At 38.9% G+C, this 26,321-nt stretch overlaps 1 protein-coding gene across 1 annotated transcript in view; it reads right to left on the bottom strand.

The window, feature by feature from the left end:
- Positions 1–264: 264 nt before the first annotated feature.
- The window catches only part of ARSK (arylsulfatase family member K), a 57,862-nt gene continuing 31,805 nt past the window's right edge, over positions 265–26,321 (bottom strand). Inside the window, exons 4-8 of the mRNA XM_055565105.1 lie at positions 24,265–24,547; positions 18,050–18,221; positions 14,287–14,511; positions 4,291–4,515; positions 265–2,167 (exon numbers count right to left, since the gene is read on the bottom strand). Coding sequence (XP_055421080.1) covers positions 1,878–2,167; positions 4,291–4,515; positions 14,287–14,511; positions 18,050–18,221; positions 24,265–24,547 — 1,195 coding nt within the window. The 3' untranslated portion in view covers positions 265–1,877. The remainder of the gene's footprint in view (positions 2,168–4,290; positions 4,516–14,286; positions 14,512–18,049; positions 18,222–24,264; positions 24,548–26,321) is intronic.

Raw genomic sequence — 26,321 nt, 5'->3', positions numbered from 1 at the left:
TGATTCTAGATTTATATGAGAAAAATAAATAAGCAAGAATAGCCTGGACAATTCTGAAAAAGAAAACTGATTCATGGGAAACAGTCCTACCAGATATTGCCTACCCCATTTATAAACAAAATAGAATGGTCCACTGCAAAGTAAGAAATGTTTTAAAAGTACCCAAATGTCAGTGCGCCTTGTATATAATAAAAATGTCATTTCAGATCAATAGACGAAAAGATCATTTATTCAGTAAAAGTTGTTATATAGCAAAGTGGCATTTTCTAACTGATGGAATAAATATTACTTTTCTCAATAAGAGGTCAATTGGGTGGTCATCTTAAAAAAAAACAAGCTAAAGTTAGATCTCTAATATGTAATACATTCCCATGGGTTAAAAACCTAAGAGTGAAAAATAAAACTCTAAATGAAGATAGGTAGGAAAAGCCATTCTAAATATGACACAAAATCCCAAAGCCACAAAATCAAGGATTCATAAATCGGACTGCATGAAAATACCAATTTCTACATGTCAACAAACACTAGGGCACTAGTCAAAATACAAATTATGAAAAGGAAAAAGATATTTGCAGCTTCTCTAACAGACAGAGAGCTAATATCTAAAGTATGTAATAAAAAAGACAAATATCCAACAGAAACTAGGCAAAGTATAGAAATAGAAAAGGTCATAGTAAGGAAAATTCCAATGGCTATTAAATATATGAAAATATGATCTACTTTACACATAGTAAGGAAAATAACAATAAGATATCTTTTATCTGCCCAATTGGCAATAAATGTGAGGACACATGTTTCTAGTAGGAGTATAAATTGATATAATGTTTGTAGGGGTAATATAGTAGTGTCTAGAGTAATTTTGCTAGATATAGTCTTGCCCCAGCAATTTCACTTCTAGGTGTCTTTGTTAAAGTGAAGAAAAAGAGAGCAAGCTGTGGAACATTTTGCATGGTATGCTACCATTTGTTGGGGTGGAGGAGTGCTGTCTCTCAAAGGATACATAGGAAGGTGGTTAAAGTAGTTGTCTCCAAAAAGGGGAGCTGGATGGTTGAGGGATTGGAAAAGAGACTTCACACTCATTGTTAACCCTTTAGTACCTTTTTGAAATTTATGCCTTGTGCATATATTTTGCCTATTAAAAAAAATAAAACCAGCCATATCCATGGTCTGTGTCCCATAAAATACTCCAAATTCTCCCATCAAATACATTCAAATGACCTATGTCCAATCAGATAAAAATAACTCATCAGACACCATCGGATACTCAAAAGTAACTATTTTATAGTTCATAAGTAATAATTTTAATACTTGTTACAATATTCTATATTCCATAATATTCAGAGGAACACAACTTTATGTTCTAGTATTTGTTTCCATCCTTTTAATACTCCCATTAAGTTGTTAGAAGTTGCTAAGAATAAGGTCTTGATAGTAATCATTTGGCACCCCACTGCAGTACTCTTGCCTGGAAAATTCCATGGACGGAGGAGCCTGGTGGGCTGCAGTCCATGGGGTCGCTAAGAGTCAGACACAACTGAGCTACTTCACTTTCACTTTTCACTTTCATGCATTGCAGAAGGAAATGGCAACCCACTCCAGTGTTCTTGCCTGGAGAATCCTAGGGACGGGGGAGCCTGGTGGGCTCCCGTTTATGGGGTCGCACAGAGTTGGACACGATTGAAGCGAGTTAGCAGCAGCAGTAGAAGTAATCATTTTGAAAATATATTATTCTATAATGATTGGTATCTTATTTTAAAAGAGTACATTCTTTAATTTAAAATCAGTAATTATTAAAACTGACATTTCAAATGCATAATTAATCATGATTTTATAACATATTTCTATATAGCTCTAAAACATTCTTTTCTCTTTTTTGTTCAAATTGTTTTTGCATCAGAGTGGGATTTAAGCCACTGATCGATGGCATTTTCATACTTCTTTGGTTTTTTCAGCCAGTCCTGGTGCCACCTAAGGTTTGCTATGACATTTGAATAGTTTTGCCCTATACTTTGTTTCCACTTGATAAACTGCTCTTTATTGTACTGGTGGACAGAAGCAGAAACCTTAGGGTAGTTAATAATGGAACGAAGCTTCTGATCCAACGAAGAAGTAACTTCTGGAAACTTTGCAGCAATATTTGTTAATTCATCTGGATCTGAGGAAAGATCTGAAAGAAAAAAAAAATTGAATAACTGTCAAAACAGTTACCTGTTTAAAAAACATTTTTTAGAATGTCATTACTCTGTAGTGGATAATGCAGTATAGTTTATTTTTCTTTTCAGTTCTTAGTGTAGTAAGCTGAAGGATGGTATAAATGGAAACTTAATATACCAAGAGTTAAACACCTTTCTAAATGTAGGTCTCTTCCTTCTTATCATTATCCTTCTATCACATTTTCCCCTTTATCTATTCTTAGATGGCAGAAACAGTCAAACTAGTAGGCTGGCTTAGCCTCAGTGCTTTCTGCTTTTGATACTTTGCTTACTTTGACGTGCAAAAAATATATATATTAATGCTTATATTGTTACATTTCAACAGGCCCAAACATTCCAGCTGTAGAATTCTTTATATAGCCGAGTCATGTTCTTGCAACTTCCCTTACTCCTAGGTTTTCTGTTTGCTTTTAAATACATTTGCAACCCGTGCTTGGATTTTTGAAAATTACATTCAGTGATACTATTTGAGCAAATAGGCATGGAAATAAGAACTCTCAATCACTACCATTGAGAAAATAATGATAAACATTTCAGATAACATAAACACTCCTTTGACCTACAATGTAGGAAGACAGAAGATATAACTAGAATGCCAACCTAGTTGGAAAAATAGCAAATTGAAGCTCTTATGACAATTTGCCTGAGACAGTAAATGAATAATGAGTGCGCAGTGAGAGAAAAACCCCTCCAGGCTTATTTGAGTGCATTAGCCAGAAGATTGCTGATGACACGCATGATTTTGCTGGGTGATTTCAGATGGCACCTCTCTGAGAAAGGGAAGCAGTGAATAAACCCTAGAGAATACAGGAAAGGCAGGCTCCCCCACTGATTCTTTTCATAGTCACATCTGCTTTTTGCAGAACATAAGCAATGAATGAACAAGAGATGCCCATTACTCAACAGAATGAAAACTTAAGTACATTTTTGAAGCCAAGAATCTCCTCCTTTTAGAGTTAAGGACGGGTCGATCAATTCAGCCTCTAAAGAATTATTTTGAATTAATAATTTTGGCATTTATAACTGGGGAAAAACTTAGGGAGAAAGGAATATTAAAAATAGCTTTAGCACATTTTATGTGCAAAAAGGTGGCAAAGAATAAGTAAAACCATAAATCTAATAATGCTGCTTGAAAACAAATTCAGAGTAGTGATTCTACCACGTTTTTGTAGGGGAGAAGGAGCATGGATTTTGGAGTCAGATCTGGTTTGAAATCCCAAGCTTTTCCACTTCTTAGCTATGAGACTTTGTGTAAGTATCTGAACCCTAGTCTTCTCTATAAAATAAGGATGATAATATCATCTTGGAGGGGATTCCCCAATGGCCCAGCAGGTAAAGAATCCATCTGCGATGCAGGAGATGCAGGTTCAATTCCTGGGTCGGGAAGATTCCCCAGAAGAGGTCATGGTAACCCACTGCAGTATTCTTGTCGGGAAAATCCCCTGGACAGAAGAGCCTGGCAGGCTATGGTGCATGGGTTGCAAAGAGTCAGACACAATTGAAGCGACTGAGCACACAACACATCAACTTGCAGGGCTGAGGGGAACGTTAAATAATAAATGTAGGATGTCAGCCTCCATAAGATAGGAGTTAATCTTCCAGAACAACTGAATCCGAGGTACAATGAGAGGGCGCTGACTACTGATTGGGGAAGATAACCATGAATATCAGAAGACATCTTGATCAGAGAATACAGCTGTGTCAGTCTTGAGACCCAGATCAAAAGCCTTAGGGCACTTGCTTTGGAATTCAGATGCTGATTTTCAAAGAAGCGGCTTCTTTCCAGGGCAATGTTTTGTAAATCAACCCAGTGTGAGAAACTGCAGGTATTTATTTACTTTAACAAAGATTTGGTTCAGTTGCTCAGTCAAGTTAGACTCTTGCGACCCCATGGACTGCCACTGCCAGACTTCCCTGCCCATCACCAACTCCCGGAGCTTACTCAAATTCACGTCCATCGAGTCGGTGATGCCATCCAACCATCTGAACAGAGATTATTGGCTCTCTTGAGCAAATACTGTATAGGTCAACTCATTAAAAATAATCTCTACCTAAAAAATAATATCAGCAAACTTACCGAAGAGTTGAGGCAATACTGAAGCGCCATCAGAGTAGGCTATATACTTCCATTGGTTAGTTCGAAGCATGTAGGTGGAAGCATTTACATTGCATCCATGGAATTCACTCAGAATCCAGGGTGGGTGTAGGTTTTTTAATTTTTGTTCATTCTTAAACATTTCTGATGATGATGGCAGCAGAGAGTATCCGCTCAGGTTCTGAGGCAGAGGAATTCCAGCAATATCTACATGACAAAAATAAGACTATTTTTTTTTTAATTGCATCCCGTAGCATGCGGGATGATCCCTGACCAGGGGGTGGAACCTGTGCCCCCTGCATTGGAATCATGGAGTCTTAACCACTGGGCTGCCAGGGAAGTCACAAAATAACACAGGATTTTAAAATAAGTCATTCTTTCATTCGTTGAACATTGATAAATGACATCATTAAAGGTCACAGAGACTAGAGATTATATATAGATTTTGTAAATTGCCTAGACTCAAATGCTTACTTCCCAGCCTTGTGACTTTGGGCATGTTGTTAACCATTTGAACCTCAGTTTCTTCATCTGTAAAAGGGAAATAATAATAGTGCCTGTATTTCACAGATCTATTTTAGGTTTAAATCTGATAACTTAAGTAAAATTCTGAGGAATAGTGCCTGACACATAGGAAACCCTCAATAAATATTAGTTAATATCATAAGTCCTTCATTTCTGAATGATTAAGAGATCCCAGGTATCTCTCAGATTTGTTCCACAGAATATTAACAAAATGTATATGAGAATGGAGTCTAGTAGTTACATATGTTTGCCAACAATGGTTAAAATTAAATATATAAATTTTGTGTAGATGTAAATGTATTGCTGATATGTATCATAAATCTTCAAGGTATACAGTGTGCCATGTATCCCATGTCATCCCATCTGATGACAGAATTTCTGTTTATTCCTAAGTAGCATCTTGAGGGACTAATATTTTGCAGAACATATGTTGGGAAATCCTGGATCATACTGATTTAGAGAAAAATAATCTATTTTTTCCGTATCAAATATAGATACAAAAAACAAAGCATAAGAAATGTCTAACTTAAAAAAGAGGCTGCTGCTGAGTCACTTCAGTCGTGTCCGACTCTGTGCGACCCCACAGACGGCAGCCCACCAGGCTCCCTCGTCCCTGGGATTCTCCAGGCAAGAACACTGGAGTAGGTTGCCATTTACTTCTCCAATGCATGAAAGTGAAAAGTGAAAGTGAAGTCGCTCAGTCGTGTCCAACCCTCAGCGACCCCATGGACTGCAGCCTTCCAGGCTCCTCCATCCATGGGGTTTTCCATTTGCTTGGAATTCAAGCTATCTTTTTGCTATAGAAAAATAGGGAATTCGCTGGCAGTCCAGTGGTTAGGACTCTTGTGATTTCATTGCCATGCACCCAGGTTCAATCCCTGGTAGGAAAACTAAGATCTTGCAAGCCATGAAAAAAAAAAAAAATACAGTTAATTATGGCTGGGGACTTGGGGTAGTTCCAAAGGGAGTCTGCAGTTGCCTCCCCCACAGTTTCTCTGGTTTCAATGTTCCATGTTTTTAGAAACATTAATTTAGAAATAATTATATTTCCAATGAAAAATAGAAAGTAATATATCTGCAATGCTAGAAATTAAACAAAATTGAATAATAAAATTATTTTAGCTTGACTGTACATATTTAAGTGAGCTTCCCAGATGGCTCAGTGGTAAAGAATTCACCTGTCAATGCAGGAGACCCAGGTTTGGTCCCTGGGTTGGGAAAATCTCCTGGAGAGGGAAATGGCAAGCCACTCCAGTATTCTTGGGTGGAAAATTCCATGGACAGAGGAGCCTGGTGGGCCACAGTCCATGGGGTTGCAAAGAGTTGGCCACAACTGAGCCCACACATAAAGGTATGTCAGGAAACAGATTAATTAAAAGAGAATAAGGAAGTAGACTGGAGAAGGCAATGGCACCCAACTCCAGTACTCTTGCCTGGAAAATCCCATGGATGGAGGAGCCTGGTAGGCTGCAGTCCATGGGGTCGCTAAGAGTCAGACATGACTGAGTGACTTCACTTTCACTTTTCACTTTCATGCATTGGAGAAGGAAATGGCAACCCACTCCAGTGTTCTTGCCTGGATAATCCCAGGGACAGGGGAGCCTGATGGGCTGCCGTCTATGGGGTTGCAGAGAGTCAGACACGACTGAAGCGACTTAGCAGCAGCAGCAGCAAGGAAGTAGACAAAGGCCTCTAATATAAATCTTCTAAAGGGACTTGTTTTACATATGAAAGTGAAGTCGCTCAGTTGCGTCCGACTCTTTGCGACCCCATGGACGGTAGCCTACCAAGCTCTGCAGTCCATGGGATTTTCCAGGCAAGAATACTGGAGTGGGCTGCCATTTCCTTCTCCAGAGGATCTTCCCAACCCAGGGCTTGAACCAGGGTCTCCCACATTGTAGACAGACGCTTTACCATCTGAGCCACTATAACTTAATTAAAAAAACTGTATCTTCCATTTCCTTGGAAGGGGCATATTACAAGTGCTAATCTTCTGCCAACCATCCATCATCAGGGACTTTTTTTGAGAAAGAATGACAAGTAAAGAAAGGAAGAGAAATATTTGAGATAACTGGTTAATAACAAAAGAAGAAGAAAGAGCAAAGATGTTAAAGAGAGAAAATGCACAAGATGCACAAGAGAAAAGATAGCCCAGGACTTCCCCGGAGGTCCCATGGTTAAAAATCTGCCTGCCAATCAGGGGACCTGCATTGCTTCCCGGGTGGGGGAAGATTCCATGTGCCACGTGGCAACTGAGCCCCTGTGCCACAAGTACTGAGCCCGCATTCTAGAGCCTGTTCCCTGCAACAAGAGAAGCCAAGGCAATGAGAAACCCATGTGCTCACTGCAACTGGAGAGTAGCCCCTGCTCGCCACAACGAGAGAAAGCGCTGCACAGCAACGAAGACCCAGTGACGCCAAAACTTAATTAAATAATTAAAAAAAAATAGTAATTTTAAAAACTAACAGGATGGCCCAAGATGAAACTAATTAAGCTGCAAGACAGTAGGCTACTTACTGTAAGGGCTACTGTAAGAAGTGGAGAAGGCAATGGCACCCCACTCCAGGATTCTTGCCTGGAAAATCCCATGGATGGAGGAGCCTGGGGGGCTACAGTCCATGGGGTCACAAAGAGTCGGACACGACTGAGCAATCTCACTTTCACTGTAAGAAGAAAGTGGCCCGGGAACAGGCTGGGTCAGGCTGGTCAGAGTGTCAGCTGTCAGCGGGCACCACTGGGAGGCGGAGGAAGGGAGAGAAGGGCTTTGGAGACGGCTGGAAAGCTGGGGCCAACTGGCACACACCCACGACTGGGGAGTGTCCTGTATTTAGCATCCTAGTCAACTTTAATACTTAAAAATGCCTTATTTCAGATCTAATCTTAGCCTAATTTTCCTAAAGAAACTTGTTAGACTAAAGAAAATTTAAATAATTCTCTTGTGTTTATTTGTGTTAAGCTGGGATAAGAATCCATTTAAGTATATATATATATATATATTTTTTTTTTTTTCCTACTCATCTAACAGGCTAGTTGCTATTCCAGATGTAGGGAAACAACAGTGGACAAAGCAGGTAAGCTCTCTCAGACTCTAAGAACTTACATTCTAATGTGGGGAGACAGATAAATCTGCTAGGTGGTAATCAGCGCAACGAAGAAAAATAAAGCAGGGTAAGAGGGCTAGAGAGTGATGGCAGGAATGCGTGTGTGCGCCGTGTTATACAGGATGGTCAGGGGAGGCCTCTCTGATGAGGAGAAAGGGCTGCAGTGAGCCCAGCAGATCTCTGGAAGTGGAGAGGAAGGGCATTCACCCAGGGAACAGCACTTGTAAACACTGAGGCAGGAAGCTGCTTCATTCCATCTGCTCCCCAAACACTAAGGAGTCCAGCATGGCTGGAGCAGAGTACGTGACGGTAGAGTTGTTTGAGATGAGTTGGGGGAGGAAGAAATCACGTTGGACTCACAGGTCTAATCAAAGATTCTGGATTTTACTCTAAATGATTTTGAACAGAATCATGTCATGGTTTAGATGGTAACTGGAGAAGGAAATGGCAACCCACTCCAGTATTCTCACCTGGAGAATCCCATAGACAGAGGAGCCTGGCGGGCTGCAGCCCATAGGGTCACAAAAAGTCAGACACAGCTTAGTGACATTAATATAAAAATATTAAAAAACATAAAATATTAAATAATATAAAAATATTAATGTTAATAATATCTCACATTTAACCATTTACCATTTTCCAGTCATTGTTCTAGGCTATGGAACAGTCACTGTTATTTCCATTTTATTGATAAGAAAACTGAAGACCAGACATGTTAAGTTTCTTTCTCAAGGGTATACAGTTGGTAAATGCTGAAGGAGGTATTTGAATTTAGGTAGTCTGACTCCAAGATCTCTGGAGTCTTCATTACTGCTCCACAAGCCTGGATCTACTGTAGTTATTCAACTTTACAGTACTTTTCAGCCAATTAAAAACAAAACAATCTATGTAAAATGACCCTCCCAAACCTCCACTAAGATCCTGTAACAAGGAAGATTTTGCAATTTAAATCATTAGTATTGAAGCATTCTTTTAAACACAACTGCATTTTTATACAATTACATTTTCACAGTTTAAACATATCCTGGATTTATCCTTTATGTGAAAAGAAGGTAGGTATTTAAAAAAAGGCCAACTATTAAATGAAAAAAATTCACAGGAAAATAAGTTTAAAAGAGAATGTCAAGACAATTTTAATTTAAAAATGATATTATTTCTAACTGAGCTAAAGGATGCTGATACTAGATTATTTGAGAAGAAAATATTTCGGGGAGTAATTATTTTAAAAAACTATTTTATTGAAGTATAGCTGACTTACAATGTTGTGTTAATTTCTGCTGTATAGCAAAGTGATTCTCTAATACATACACATATACATTCTTTTTCATATTCCTTTCCATTATGGTTTATCACAGGTTGGGGAGTACTTTTTAAAGCATAATCTCTGAATTAATGATATTAACTTTATTACAGTATAAAGAATTCCTGTTCAGAGAGATGTCACTTTTCTGCCAGTCCTAGAAAATGACAATGGGATAGGGCCTACAACGATACTTAGACTAAAAGAACTCTTCCTACTTTATCATCAAACATCATTTCATAGAAAATAATCACTCTTCCAAAATATCATTAAAAACTCTTTATAGACACTTTATCAAAATCTGTATGTTTATTAAGCTTAGATAGAATACACTGTCTCATAGGTCTAAATTTAGAGTTATTAATCACTACTAAAAGTAGCTTTAAACTCTAAGTACTTTCATTTTAAAAGGCTGAATTAAACATCAGATTAAACCCAGACCATCAGAATTATCTTTGCCTTGTTGACTGGAAAGGCTGTTTAAACAAGGCAACAGATTCAGTTTATGCTAATCCTGGTTTAATTGTTAATAGTATTCTTTTACTCTAAAAAAATGTGCTGATTTGGACAATAAATTAGGTAGATACTTTGTCTCAATAACCAACAAACCACACCAAAACAAAAAATTATTTATATACTTTAAAAGCCTACAGTTTTCTTTTCAATAATACAAGGGGGCCATTGTCATTTATCATTTCACTTTTTAAAATAAAATTGACTATTTTTTACCCAGTTCATCACTACTAGATATTCATACTGTTTCTAATTCTTTAATATAGTGTAATATTATCCATGGAGATAAATCTTTGTGTGCATCTATAGGTTAATTTGGACATGGAACAACAGTCTGGTTCCAAATCAGGAAAGGAGTATGTCAAGGCTGTATATTGTCACCCTGCTTATTTAACTTATATGCAGAGTACATCATGAGAAATGCTGGACTGGATGAAGCACAAGCTGGAGTCAAGGTTGCCAGGAGAAATATCAATAACCTCAGATATGCAGGGTGACACCACCCTTATGGCAGAAAGCGAAGAAGAACTAAAAAGACTCTTGATGAAAATGAAAGAGGAAAGTGAAAAAGTTGGCTTAAAAATCAACATTCAGAAAACTAAGATCATGGCATCTGGTTCCATCACTTCATGGCACATAGATGGGGAAACAGTGGAAACAGTAAGAGACTTTATATTTTGGGGCTCCAAAATCACTGCAGGTGGTGACTGCAGCCATGAAATTAAAAGACCCTTACTCCTTGGAAGAAAAGTTATGACCAACCTAGACAGCATATTAAAAAGCAGAAACATTACTTTGCCAACAAAGGTCTGTCTAGTCAAAGCCATGGTTTTTCCAGTAGTCATGTTTGGATGTGAGAGTTGGACCATAAAGAAAGCTGAGCACCAAAGAATTGATGTTTTTGAACTGTGGTGTTGGAGAAGACTCTTGAGAGTCCCTTGGACTGCAAGGAGATCCAACCGGTACATCCTAAAGGAAATCAGTCCTGAATATTCATTGGAAGGACTGATGCTGAAGCTGAAATTTCAATACCTTGGCCACCTGATGTGAAGAACTGACTCATTGGAAAAGACCCTGATGCTGGGAAAGACTGAAGGCAGGAGGAGAAGGGGATGACAGAGGATGAGATAGTTGGCTGGCATCACTGACTCAATGGACATGAGTTTGGGTAAACTCCGGGAGTTGGTGATGGACAGGGAGGCCTGGCGTGCTGTGGTTCATGGGGTCTCAAAGAGTCAGATACTACTGAGCAACTGAGCTGAACTGAATAGGTTAATTCCTAAAATTGGAATTTTCTAGGTCAAAATATATGCATATTTCTAAGTAATTTGGAACATAATGCCACATTTGCCTCCAGGAAATCTGTGCCAGTTTATACTCCCAGCAGCAGAACATGAGAAGGCATATTTCCAATATGAGCTTTTCTGCTTTTTAAAAGAATCTTTGCAAACTCTATGTGTGAAAGAAAAATGGTGTCTTCTTGTTTTAATATTTTTCTGACTACTGAGTTTGAAGCTCTAAAAATATCTTGGCCATTTGTATGTCTTCTGTTGTGAATTGCTTACTTATATATTCTGGTCAATTTGCTAATAGGGTATGTCTCTTTTTCATAGACTTGTGAGAGTTCTATTAATATTAACCTTTTATCACTTATAAAAAGGTTAATTTTAGATAAATAATGTTACATGTTGTTTCCCAGCTCCAGCAAAGGTTCTTGTTTTTTTATTTTTTGGCCTTGATGTGTGGCATGTGTGGGATCTTAATTCCTGGACCAGGGATCAAACCTTCACCCCCTGCAGTGGAAGCACAGAGTCTTAACCAGTGGACCTCTAGGGAAGTCCTCTAAGGCTCCCCCTTGCATCTTTCTGTTTCTACCTTATCTCTGATTAACATCTGATTAATAGGATGCTTCAGTGTTTTATATAAAGTTCCATGCCTAGATATTCTCTTCATTCTCCTCCGCCAACCATATGACTGTAATTTTTTCCCTTTTCATAATAAAAAATATTCGTTATGAAACACATTAAGCCTTGAAGATGTTAATTTTCTGTTTAAAACTGGAGAGACACTGATCTTTGGCTTTACTTACTTGAGTTAGGCAGGTCTGATCAACACATGATGTAAATGCTGTTAATACAATATATTCTGCTGGGAATGTGACTCAGAAGGAGTCTATTAACAAATGCCAAAGTTAAAAACAACAAAAACCTATGCAGACCTATGAGTTTTTAAAAACTGTAATAACTGACAAATTATAGAAAAAAAATCTACAATTTCTGGGAACTTAACATAATTTCCAGAAGGGTATGGAAGAAATGCAAAGGGGTTTCTGGGAACGTTTTGTTTGGCTAAAGAAATGCTCATTGTCACGTAACATAAAATAGGCAGGGATAGGAAGGTGTCCCCGTAGGTGGATAAATGATAATTCCCTCATTCCAAACAACTTTATTTAGTATTTTCTTAAATAAGCTGTTAAGATACATACATTGTGAAATCTTCCAGTTTGCAGATGATTTTTAACTTTTATGAGGTTGGCAAGTAGTGATAATGGTGTATCAAGATTGTACAGAAAATCTGCATTATAGGCAAATATAAAACAATATTCAAAGAAAAATGATTTAAACAGTGCCTATTAATTAACTAACACATAAAATGATAGAATGACTAGAAAGAGATGAGAACTCAACACAGACAGCTTCCTACAGATACTGGACTATTTAGCTGCTAAGTCAAAAAAGACAAAATGCCAAATATCGCTGTGAAATACATTGAGGGAAAGCAGAAAGAATCATCCCAGCCTTTAACAGTCTTTTGCAGTTCTGATCACTGTACCTCAAGAAAGCAGAACAAGGGTAAAAAGTTCAGCAAATTTGGGTGGGAAAAGTTCCATATGAGAAAAAACTAGGGGAGGAAACTAAGGAAATGCCACTGTAAAGAATCATTCACATAGCTACATCTTCATACAGCTACAAAGACGATAATAAGGGAGGCACTTCAAATATACATAATCACACACACACATTTTTGGATGAAAAACAGAAGTGAGGAAAAGTAATAGGTATTGCCTGGAAATTGAAGGAGCCAGAAAGTGGCAAAGATATGACTGTGTGATAATTGCTTTGGGACAAAAGGGAACCAGCAAGTGATGAGTAAGAAACTGAAGAGATTAAAAATACACACCAGGCAAAAGAACAACAAAGAAGTGTGGTCACATATGCAAGTGATGTGAAAGAGAAAAGAAGGGCACTGATTTTTTTTTTTTTTTTTTTTAAATTTGGCCATGAGGCTTGTGGGATTTTAGTTCCCCAGCTGAGGATTCAACCTGGGACCTTGGCAGTGACAGGGAGTGCAGAATCCTAACCACTGGACCACCAGGGAATTCCCAGCACTGATTTAAATGCACAATAAAGAAATTTAAGACCCCATGACAGTCTTTAATTAAATGAAGGTGAAGACTTTGTAGCAGAAAAAAAGGAAATAATAAGATTTTTCTTATTTCTTTAATTTCCAGATATGTTTGTTTCACATTTTAATGTATACATATTAAACAGATATATCTTATGCTATGTTACATTTTTCTTTCTCCAAAATCTATTTATAAATTGATGGTACTTTTTGCAATTGATGGTGCTTTAGACCAGGGTATTTGATGTTACTGAATTTAAGGGCCCCTAATTGGAGAAGGGAATGGTACCCCCACTCCAGTACTCTTGCCTGGAAAATCCCATAGGCGGAGGAGCCTGGTGGGCTGCAGTCCATGGGGTCGCTACGAGTCGGACATGACTGAGCGACTTCACTTTCACTTTTCACTTTCATGCATTGGAGAAGGAAATGGCAACCCACTCTAAAATTATTTCCTGGAGAATCCCAGGGACAGGGGAGCCTGGTGGGCTGCCGTCTATGGGGTCGCACAGGGTTGGACACGACTGAAGCAACTTAGCAGCTAAATTAGAAGCTAACAGTTCTATATAACTTCTTCTAAATTTATGATGGCTTTATTCTAGTATTTTTAACAAAAATTGCTAAATACCCACATCCCAATGTTGCTGTTCAAGACCTATGGTTATGCTTATAGACATTGATAAGCTAGTAAAATAAGTCATACAGAACAATCTAAAGGTTCTGAGGAGAAATATGCACACAGCCTCAACATTAAGGGACATATGTAACACTGTGAAAAATTAGTAGTTTCAAAGTGGATAGAATAATCCAGAGGGAAATGCTTGCATTTTAGGTAGGGGATGGTAGAGAATCAAATGATACACAAATCATATCTATGAAGTTATAGAAATGAATATCTTATTGGCTTAGTTTATTGTCATATCCTGGTTGTGAATCTTTTGGAGGAAGAAGGACTAGAGGAAGTGAAGGCCAAAGGAACCTGAGGAATATTATCCTCATTTTTCAGATACAGATTTGACTCACAGTTAAATCAGTTGCTCAAAGTTATGAACAAGTCAGCAGGGGCCCCTAACCTATCTTGTTTATTCATTTCCCAGCGTTATTACAAATAAATATTCACAGAATGGCATTACTTACCAAGCATAGTAGGGTAAATATCCACAAGAGAAACCACACTTGATACTTGTAGGTTGGCCTGAATTCCCGGCCCCATGATCAAGAGTGGGACATGGGAGCTAGCTTCGTACATACTCATCTTATAAAACTGTCGGTGTTCCATGGCCAGCTCCCCATGGTCTGAGGTGTATATGACGATAGTCTTCTGGAGAAGACCTAACTGGCGAAGAGCCAAAATAATTTCACCTGCAATATAAATTGAAGTAAATCTTAATTAGCCTTTAGTTCACTTTCTTTTTCCTATCATAATATGTTCATAATGTTCTACCCACTAAGAATTTATCAGGATGTTTCTTAACATCTGAACATTATCTACTGTTCTTCAGTAATTAACTTATGCCAGATTTCATGTGCTTGCTTCTCAGTGAATGGACTAAAGAGAGGATGGAGAAAATGTAGTACCTAAGGATAAGTTCCTTTATTTGGAGATCATCCTGGCTTGCTTTCTGTGTTTCTGTCAGGCAGTAGGGGAAAACATTATCTCCAGGGACTCGAATGAGAAAAGAAAGGCATGCGTGGGTATCCAGGCTGTGCATGTCTCAGGAAAGGCCTGGTGTCACCATCCACCCACAACTGCTGCCCAACGGGAGGGGATAAAAGGGGTCAGAACTCGTCCTCCTGATACCCTTTCTCTCAAATTCTCCATCACTAGATCATGCCCATGAAGCTGGCTGAGTCTTATGGAAATCCCACCTTTGAAAAAAAGGCTGGAAGCAGTACGGATGATATATGAATGTGATTTGGCATATTCTTGGACACTAAAATTCCTCTGACCAGTCCTGTCTCTAAGGCACATAAAACTTCCTCATTTTAATTAAGAGAACACAGTAAGACACAAGTCTAGAGATAAGCATCGTTTCTCTTTTGGCAGCTCCTGAATCTGGCCTGCAGGGGTCTGTCTTATGAAAAAAAAAACAAAACAAAAAAACAACCCATAGGCAATTCTGAGGTCCAGTTGGATCTGAGACCCAGTCTCTGAGGAGTTATTTATGGGGTGCAGACCATCAGAATCTTTCAACTGGACAACTGTTCTTGCTTCCTAATTGGTTTGCTTGCCTCCACTCCTTTTTCCCCTTCATAATAATCTTTCTAAAATATCTGATCATGTCACCCCAGCTTAAAACTTTTCCATAGCTTCCCACTGTCTCACTCTTGCACAAGTTTAGCACCTTCAGCTAGCTGCCCCTTAAACCTTTACTTTTCACAATCCTGAACGACTTACAACTCCCTGAATGAATAATAATTGGTTTGTACTTCCTTGCCTTTGTATACACTCTCTGCCTTCCGTGTTGGATGCCCTTTCTTCCACGTCTACATGGCAAATCCCCATTCTTCCTTTATGACCCAGCTCAAGCATCACCTCCCTGGTGAAGCATTCCCTGTTCCTCCAGGTAGAGTGAAGTCCTCTGTCCCCAGGACCCTATAACTTGTATACTGCTGTAGTTACACCACCATGTTATAACTGCTGATGTTTCTACTCATTCCATAAATGTTTACTGCCTTTTTATCTATGTGCCAGGCACCATGGATGCAAAACTAGGTACCTCGGATGCAATGATGAATGAGAAGGAATGTCCCTCCCCTCATGAAGTCCACATTCTTCAAGGGAAATGGACAGTAAAGAAGTGAGTAGACAAAATCATTAAATATTAGGATGTAAACAAACAAGATGATATGGGATAGAGTAAGTAAGATGATGGAGCTGCTATATTAATTTAGAGTGGCTGGGAAGATAGGATAGCCCCGAGGAGGTAGTATCTGGGCTGACAGCTAAAAATTGAGAATACTCAAGGAACTCCCTTGTGATCCAGTCCTTTGGACTCCACACTTCCACTGCCAGGGGCCTGGGTTCAGTCTCTGGTCAGGAAACTAAGATCCTACAAACAGTTTTGTGGGGCCAAAAAAAAAAAAAACAAAAGCCAGCCATGTGAAAAAGCAAAGGGAAGGGCATCCCAGGCAGTGCTCAGATGCTCAGTCATGGCCGACTCTTTGCAACCTCATGGATTATAGCCCACCAGGCTCCTCTGTCCATGGAATTTTCCAGGCAAGAATACTGAAGTGGGTTGCCATTTCCTTCTCCAATCCCAGGCAGAAGGAGCAGCAAATATAAAGGCCTGAGGTGGGGTAAGAGGTTAGAGTGCTTTTAATTTCTTAATAATATTCAGCTTAGTACTACCAGTGCTCAAAGTAATGTGAACAGTACATGCTAAGTTGCTTCAGTTGTGTCCAACTCTTTGCAACTCCATGGACTGCAGCCCGCCAGGCTCCTCTGTCCATGGAATTCCCCAGGCGAGAGTACTGGAATGGGTTGCCATGCCCTCCTCCAGGAGATCTTCCCAACCCAGGGACTGAACCCATGTCTCCTGTGTCTCCTGCATTGGCAGGCGTGTTCTTTGCCACTACTGCCACCTGGGAAGCCCAATGTGAATAGTGATGAATACTATTCAGGGACCAGACTAGCATAGATGTAACAAAGAGATACAATATATTCCATAAATTTTGTAACATGAAGTGAACTGTTGCATCTTTTTTCTCTTAAGAGACTTAAAGAGGTATTCCCACACTGTCTGCAGCAGTATTTTATGTACATATAATATTTCACTTTTGTTGATCTGGATGAATGGATAGCTGCAAACTTTCAAAAGTAATTTCCAGTGTGCAAATGAGTGAATATTCATTAATAATAGAAAATATTGAAATACAGTTCAGTAACTGTATGGATTTATGATTGAAGAAATTCATTTAAAATCTTATTGTATTTAAGATTGAGTACTTGGAAAGTTCTTAGGACTTTTAAAACATATTATACTTGCTTTATTATAGTTTATCTATAGGGCTTTTTTGGGTTTCTTTTTTATACTTTCTATTTTTGCCAAGTGAATGCTTTTTAAGAAATAGCCATTTATTTGTTCATTCCCAAGGTTTACTTTGTTCAGAAGAAGTGCTACCCACACTTCACTAATTATAATTCTCCACTCCAAAGTGCAGCAAAATAAATGATATGGTTTTATAAAAATAATTTGTCCTAAAATGGAGATATTTTAAACCAGGGTTTTTCCACATCTGAATGGGAAATTGCCCTAACTCTATAAGTGGACAAGTAAAACATTATCTTGATGGTTGTCTCATGGAGGCAGGCTTGGTTTTGAGCTGAGTTAGGGAAGGAAATTTAATATAATTCTGGACCATAATGTACACGGGGAAACTGATTTCAATTTAAGTCTTGCTCTCACTGGCCAAGGAAGAATGGATGTGTTTTGCAATTATTACAAGTCTGGGAGAACTCACAAGATTTGCAATTATTACAAGCCTGGGAGAACTCACAAGATTCTATGTCTAATCTGTTTCATCTCCTAGAACTGAAGCTGCCTTATAATTGACTGTGTTTTGCTGAACAATGATTCCAGATTAAATCCAGTAAGGCATCTTGTTTCCAGCAGATGATAATTTTTTATGACCTTTTAAAAATATATGAACAAATCTAAGCATCTGTGAATTTATGAATAATTAAAATAGGAAAGACTTTTATTCTATTAATAATACAAATTATCCAATTTTTATATGTGTCAGTAATCTTATAATTCTAAGTCTGAAGTATCTCAGCAACTGTCGTAAGAAATTATCTGAGGATATTCATACAGGTCACTAACCAGCATGATCACAGTTTGTTGGGAAAATATTATACTTTTTCCTCATCTAATTGCATTTTAATTATACTACTTACCAAGCATAGCATCTGTCTCAGCACACATAGCATAATAAAATGCTCTAATATTCTTAATTTCTTTTTCTGTAAACTTCCCGGTGCAGTTTTTGGTATATGAAGAGTAATAATCTACAGGGTGCATTTCTGACAGAGGTGACCACTTTGGGATTTTGATGGCATCATATGACACCTAAAGGGGGAGAAAACAAGTTGTAATAATCCTTCCTTCCAACTAGAATGTAAGCTACACCAGACGTTTCATTAATTAGGTTAGCAGAAAAGAATAGTTATGAATTATGTAAAGAAAACAGCAAATCAAATGCCTAAATTAGGAACAGATTTTTAATATTCCCACTAACAACAAATATCAATATATCAATTTGTATACATGGTAAGACAGCTGTGAAATTATTTTAAGGATTATACGTGTGGAGGCTGAATGGAGGCCCAAGATGGCAGCACACTGGGAGTGTAACATCTGCATTTCTAGAGTCTTCCCAGTGCGAGTGGCTTAAGACCCAGCAGTTGTAGAACCCCATAGACTAGTCGTCTGGCAGGAACTTTGACCTCAGAGGTGGCTCTGAGTAAATCCATGTATGCAAGAAATAGATACAAAGACAAACCTCCTGACTTTGCATATTGGGCACCAAATATCCAGATTTTTTTTTTAATTTTATTTTATTTTTAAACTTTACATAACTGTATTAGTTTTGCCAAATATCAAAATGAATCTGCCACAGGTATACAGATTTTAAGCAGTACATTCAGATAAATCTTTATGGAAGAGTGAGTCTTAACTTTAAAGACCCTAAAGCGGTGAGAGCTCTGACTTGTACTCTCCTAAGGGAAGATTTTGGACTTTCTATTGATATTCTTCTGGAGAGAATAACTCCTTAAGTTTCCTTGAGACTCAACTATATTCACTGGGTAGAGGATTTGGTCGGTCATCAGGACTCTACAAAAGTACTCTCTGAAAAGGAACTGACATCTGTACTGGGGCATCCTGCATCTATCCTTTACTTGGAATAACTTTAAATGGCTGGTATTTCATGCAACAGAAGTAGATGATATGTGATATCAACTATGCAAAGAAGAATGTGGAACAGAATAACTTACCTGATTTTATAAAGGTGGTAAAAGTACCAAAGAAGACACTCCTAATGGATGCTCTTAAGGAAGAATCTGAGATAATCTGTGACTTTTGCATGTGCAACCTTCTCTTTTTTGCCAGTCAGTTGGAAGCCAAGGTAAAATATTTTCTCCTCTAAAGTAGTTGAATATTTAAGTTTTCCTTGTTTGCAAAAATAAGAGCAGCTTTTACTTTGGAAGTTGTATCAATTAGTGTGCTTCTGGTATCAAGCACCTGAAAATCTAATTCCAGATTGACTTCACAAGAAAGTTTACTGGTTTATGTATTTGAGAAACCCAGCAATAGCATGGACTTCGGGAACAGTTTGATCAAGGAGTTCATCACAATATCAAGGCTGAGACTGTTTTTTCCAGGTTCCTCTTGGCTCTGACTTGGCCCTTGGTTGTGTCTATTCTCAGGGAGTAAACGCCTGGAATCCTTGAAGACCCCCACCAAGTTCTGTAAATATAGGAGGTATCACAGAGATGGTGGCAGAAGGAGGTGAATTAGAGTTTGTTAGAAGGATCATCCATGACAGTTTACAACTTAAATAGAGATTAAGGTGGTATAACTGTATGCTGAGAAAGAAATGCTTCCTGGCTCCTCTGAAGGAAGAATTTTGCATATAAGGGGTTCCTAAAGTCACTTACACTGAATTCTGCCAAGGTCAGACAATGAGATGGGCTTTGGCTTGGAGTTTTTATGATGATGTAACAGTACCATCACCACCAAGTAAGCAAAGAACCTAAGAGAAGCCAAGGAAGCCCATTACGTTCGTTGTACTGGAGTCTGTGATGAAAGAACTGGCCCTCAAGCATCATCTCTGGGCTCTGAGACAGTGGAAGGCATAGTGGTGTGATGACATGGATTGAAAGAAAACTTCTCCCCGATCTGAAGGTCCAGAATAAATGAGTTCCCCATGAAAAGGAGGAAATTAGCCCTTTTCTTCTAACAGCCATAGAGATAACGCCTGGATTCACTTAAGGAGGAAGAAAAAAGACTGAGTAGGACAACTGAGAGGTTCCCCTGCTTCCAAGAATGTCACTGAAGCCTTGGAAGAGAAAAAGTCCCCCTTCAAAAAGTCCAGCAGTAGCCAAGATGTGACTCAGGGCCCCCAGGAGAGTACGCTGGGAGAGCTTGTTCCACGGGAGGTGAGACTACCACCGTGGAGGGCCACGGCAGACTCCCCGAGGAAAACCCAGAGCCCATGGAGGGTGAAAGGAGTGAGGAAAAGGGAGAGATCAAGGTTCTGGAAAGTTGGAAAGGCTCTAGCAATGGAGCCTAGAACCACAAGGCTTCTGAGCAGTTCAGCAACCCAGGGTCTGAAAAGGGGAACCATCCCCAAGGAATGGCCAGATATTACCTATTCAAGTGTCTGACAAACGTTAAGAAGGAGGTAGATGATGCCTTAGTTGAAATGCACTGGGTCCAGGGCCAGAACAGGGATTTGATGAACCAGCTTTGTACTTATATACGTAACCAAATTTTCAGGCTTGTTGCTAGTTAACTCCAAAATTCTTGCACAGTTGGAAAGTTCTATAAGGCAGCTTGCTTTGGAGTATGGCCTGTGGGGTGGCAAGCTGAATTCCATCATTAGCTCACTGGTAGCATTATGTGGAATTATCTTAAAAAAACAAATTAGTCCATTTTTAAATATCCCTCTCCTGGTTTTTAAGTTACAGGGCATTGTAGTATGGTAGTTCAGTGGAAGAATTGTGTTTATCAGCATCAACAAAAAGCCATCGGTAAACTCAGAAGGGATTTAAACCTGACTTAAGCTGATCACCTTGACTTCAGACTGGTTTTCTGAGACCAGAAGGATAATTTTTGTAGTCTGATTCTGGTCAGAACTTACAGAGCATCATGCCCTCTATGTCAGCCTTGCTTGCTTCCTGAGGAGGGGTGACTTTCTCACTCCTGCCCCTCATGGAGGTGGTGTCAGGGTGAACAGCCCTGTACCCTCTTCTAAAATCATTCTTAAGACTGAAGACTTTGGGTACATATGATTGATGACCCCTGTATCAATTCAGAGAAAAGAACTGGCCCACCTAATGGTGGGAAAATCAGGGAGAGAAAGCTCAGTGATGCCAGGAAGAAGGGCTGATATCAGGGAGCACCTAGAAATGGAGACATCGGCACATTCCTGACTCTTGTCTGTTTTGACGTTGCTTATTTCAGAAACAGAATTAGGTAAGCAAAACTGCCAGATGTGATTGAGATACAGCAGAATGAAGCCATACTCCTACCTCCGACCTGTTTAAAGTAATTTTTTAGCAGTTAAAAAAATTATATGTATCAGTGAAAAACATGAACTATATTAGACAGTATTCTAATCCATAATAAGTGTCAATCACTTTACTATAGTTGTGTGATCAATTCAAAACTTCAGAATCAATAACCTAAGAATCCAAGCTCTTTTTTCCAGTAGTTCACTCGTAAAAATGCCAATATCCAGTGAGATAGCCAAATATTGGTTAAGAACAAATACAACTTTTTAATATATGTAAATGTTTACAGTTTGGGTGAAAAATCATTAAGACTAGACCTAAGTCATATATATCTTCTAGTCAGATAGCTTTAAAAAATTCAAATATATACTTAACTGTTTACTTAAAAACTATTTGACTCATTTCATTAGGCTAGTACTGACTCCTGACAAGTTTTTCAACATAGAGCCAGCTGGAACTTTTTAAGAAGACACAAACTTTGACATTATTTCCTTTAAAATAGGATGCACTACATAGTTTCTGGATAGAGGGTTTTTTTTTTTTTTTTTTTTTTTACATTTTATTTAATTTAACTTTACAATATTGTATTGGTTTTGCCATATATCAAAATGAATCTGCCACAGGTATACATGTGCTCCCCATCCTGAACCCTCCTTCCTCCTCCCTCCCCATACCATCCCTCTGGGTCGTCCCAGTGCACCAGCCCCAAGCATCCAGTATCGTGTATCAAACCTGGACTGGTGACTCGTTTCATATATGATATTATACATGTTTCAATGCCATTCTCCCAAATGGATAGAGGTTTTAAAGTAACTTAAATTCGATTTAAGGTGACACATTTCAAACACAGGCAGTCCTCACTTTGCATAACTCAGGTATGCACATATATTAGTTACCACAGTTTAAATATTAATAACATCAGTTCCCCTATAGCAAGGTTCAAATTTCAGCTACTGTGAACCAAAATTTCAGAAATGGAGACCTGATTGAAATAAAAATGTGTTTATTGGGGTTTGCACTTTCCAGAGTTTCACAGGATTACAAAATGGGAGAGGCTTATAAAGGCAAAAAGCTGCAAGGCCACGGTCAGTTACATGAGTTGTTTATCAAGAATTGTAATTTGATTTGGTGAGCAGTAAGGATGCTTAGGTTGTTTGGGGTTTGAAATGATTGCATAGTTACAAGCGGAGACCTTGGGAGCAGAAGGCTGCAGCTGGCCCGAGTTGTTCTGAATACAGCTGGTCTGCTGCTGCTGCTGCTGCTGCTGCTAAGTCGCTTCGGTCGTGTCCGACTCTGTGCGACCCCATAAACGGCAGCCCACCAGTCTCCCCCGTCCCTGGGATTCTCCAGGCAAGAACACTGGAGTGAGCTGCCATTTCCTTCTCCACAGTTCAAAGACAGTTCAAGTTTTCAGCGGTGCAGAGACGTGTCTGAGACCAGATCCTCAATGGCTGCTTGACTCCAGTTTGTATGCCTGACTCTGATTCGGCTACTCTATTATAATATCAATTTGTCATCATTACCACGGAGAAGGCAATGGCACCCCACTCCGGTGCTCTTGCTGGGCAAATCCCATGGACAGAGGAGCCTGATAGGCTGCAGTCCGTGGGGTCGCTAAGAGTTGGACACAACTGCAGCAGCAGCAGCAGCAGCATTACCAAGGTGTATTGACTGTGAGTTGCCTCATAAAGAAGAACCTTTCACATTCATCTGCTGCTAGTTCTTTAGTCTACAGATCACGATGTAGATTACATCTGTCTATCAGTGATTAATCATGTCATTTCTTTCTACATTTGTCAGTGATTGGTTACTGCACATCTTTTATTCCGTACATAAACAGACTGCAAAGTATGTAGGTGGCCTGCTTCCTTGTCTCCCACTGATACATCCATGTGACATTAAAATGGATAATCAAAAGAGGAAATTGGTCAACAAAGATGAATATATAGTAAAGAGATAAGCAATAACACTGGAAGTAAAATTCTAATCAAACATTAACTGGAGTTACAGACAAAATAGCTGGAAATGCTGACTTTGCCACCATTCAGTGCACTCAAGATACACAGCCAGAGGAATTCAGTGAAAACATTGACATCGATGAGGAAGGTGTTTATGGAGAAAAGGATGAACATGACCTTGAGGAAGTGACACTAGCAGAAATCTTCACATTAAAGGAGCTCTCCGAAATATGAAAGTACAAGGGTCAAATGTTGGAGGGTGACCCAGATTTAGAAAGAAATATGACAAATTCCCGAGACACAGAGAAGATGCCCGCTCTATATATTAAGTTACACAATGTGAAGGCAAGCACTGTTCAAACTACTCTTGATTTGGATTTTTTTACAAAAACAAAAACATTTTAATTCTTAATGTTTCCAGTGTTTTCAATTGCACTGCATTAAATAAACATCAGTTTTACTATGTTGTCATTTCCCTATACATTTATAATCCAAAAGAAGAGTTTTAAATGTTTTGACAAATGTTTTTTAGTGTCCTAGAAAAATGGTCGTTTTCCCAACTGACTATTAAGATCTCTTTGTACAATTTCAGCTTGCACAGTCATTATTACGCTCCTTAGCTGTGCAAAGCGAAGACTGCCTGGACTTCCTAGAGAATGTCTTTTAAACATATACGTGCAATGCATATAACAGACGTGTTATATTCAATGTATTCAACTCAGAAGCAGTTTCTGAGTTTTAACACATCACATTTTTGTAAAATGGTCCCTTTAGTTTTTGTCAAGTTAGATTCAAGGTGATTATACAATTTTCAAAATTTTCTGTAAAATGATAATAAAAGAAACAGTGGGCAAGTAACAATAACATATAGATAAAACGTTAGCTTATACTTTTGAGGACACACAGTTATACACCTACCTTTTTAAGCCAATAACGAGATGTGTGAAAAGTTGAAGATCCAAAATTTTCTCCTGAAGATGGTGAAGGATACGGGTGTGGTAAATTTAATCCCAAGTACAGAACAAATGGTTGAGTGGAATTACTTGCCTCCTTTCTTAACCAGTTTACTGCTCTGTCTGTATTCTTCCAGTCCACTTCCATCACTCTTACTTTAGTCTTTTTAGGGGCAAGATTAACCATAGGCCTGCCTTCCTGTCTGAGTAAGAAAGCAACATCTCTTGTCCAGGCTTCCACACGATTGCTGAGGGGCCAAAAGAGGACAGATATATTGTAAGGTGTTTGAAAAGTTTTAAAAACTAAGTACTCTTGCCTGGAAAATCCCATGGACAGAGGAGCCTGGTGGGCTGCAGTCCATGCATGGGGTAGCTAAGAGTCAGGCACGACAGAGCGACTTCACTTTCCCTTTTCACTTTCATGCATTGGAGAAGGAAATGGCAACCCACTCCAGTGTTCTTGCCTGGAGAATCCCAGGGACAGGGGAGCCTGGTGGGCTGCCGTCTCTGGGGTCGCACAGAGTCGGACACAACTGAAGCGACTTAGCAGCAGCAGCAGCAAGCATAAATATAAGAGAGCAATATGGAAAATAATTTTTAGACTCGGTCATATAGATGTTTGGACTGATTGTATGAGGTCTCATTAAGAAAGATGCTGAGCACTGCAAATTCAAAAACCAAGAAAAAAATAACAAGAATCAAATATTACCTTATATGTTCTTCAAAACTAGGACAGATTATTTATGAAGGTTACTTTTTCTCTTAACATAATATTTAGTAAAATAACAAAATACTTCAAACTCCTAGTATTGCTTCTGAATTTTAACATTTTTTTCTTGTTAGAATAAGAGAGGTAGTATTTCTAACCAAAGCTACTATACTTTCCTCCTATCACCAAATCCTTATATTTATAAAATTCTTACCTCCCACGGGTACCTTATGCGTTTCTCAACTCTCATGTTCTACATTGTTTCCAGCCCTATCTTTTCTTATTATGAGAACAGTTTTGAATATGACTAATGGCAGCCCACTCCAGTATTCTTGCCTGGAGAATCCCATGGACAGAGGAGCTGGGGGGCTACAGTCCATGGGGTCGCAAAGTGTTGGACATGACTTAGCAACTAAACAACAACAAAGCTAACTAAGCCAAAATGTCATGCAGATTTCCTGTCCATGATAAACTAGATGTGTTTTCTTTATCTGGTAATTTAAAAGCTAAATGATACGATCAATTAAATTTCTTCAAACATTTTATCTTATCACTTGATAAGTAAATAGTAGTACTACTACTTTTTCTCAATCAATATATATTTTTAGTTGGCCATAACTGTTTCAGTTCAGTTCAGTCACTCAGTTGTGTCTGACTCTTTGGGACCCCATGGACTGCAGCACGCCAGGCTTCCCTGTCTGTCACCAATTCCTGGAGTTTACTCAAACTCTTGTCCATCCAGTCGGTGATACCATCCAATCATCTCATCCTCTGTCAGCCCCTTCTCCTCCTGCTTTCAATCTTTCCAAGCATCAGGGTCTTTACCAATGAGTCAGTTCTTCGCATCATGTGGCCAAAGCATTAAAGTTTCAACTTCAGAATCAGTTCTTCCAATGAACATGCAGGACTGATCTCCTTTAGAATGGACTGGTTGGATCTCCTTGCAGTACAAGGGACTCTCAAGAGTCTTCTCCAACACCACAGTTCAAAAGCATCAATTCTTTAGCACTCAGCTTTCTTTATAGTCCAACTCTCAATTCCATACATGACTACTAGAAAAACCATAGCTTGACTAGATGGACCTTTGTTGGCAAAGTAATGTTTCTGTTTTTTAATATGCTATCTAGGTTGGTCATAGCTTTTCTTCCAAAGAGCACTCACCTCAGTTCAGTCACTCAGTCGTGTCCAACTCTTTGCGACCCCATGGACTGCATCACGCTAGGCTTCCCTGTCCATCACCAGCTCCCAGAGCTTGCGCAAACTCATGTCCATCAAGTCAGTGATGCCATCCAACCATCTCATCTTCTGTCATC

This window comes from Bubalus kerabau, chromosome 1 (assembly GCF_029407905.1).
Source record: "Bubalus kerabau isolate K-KA32 ecotype Philippines breed swamp buffalo chromosome 1, PCC_UOA_SB_1v2, whole genome shotgun sequence".
NCBI classification, from domain to species: Eukaryota; Metazoa; Chordata; class Mammalia; order Artiodactyla; family Bovidae; genus Bubalus; species Bubalus kerabau.
The sequence above is the reverse complement of the archived record's forward strand: the minus strand, read 5'-3'. Positions and strand labels throughout refer to the sequence as shown.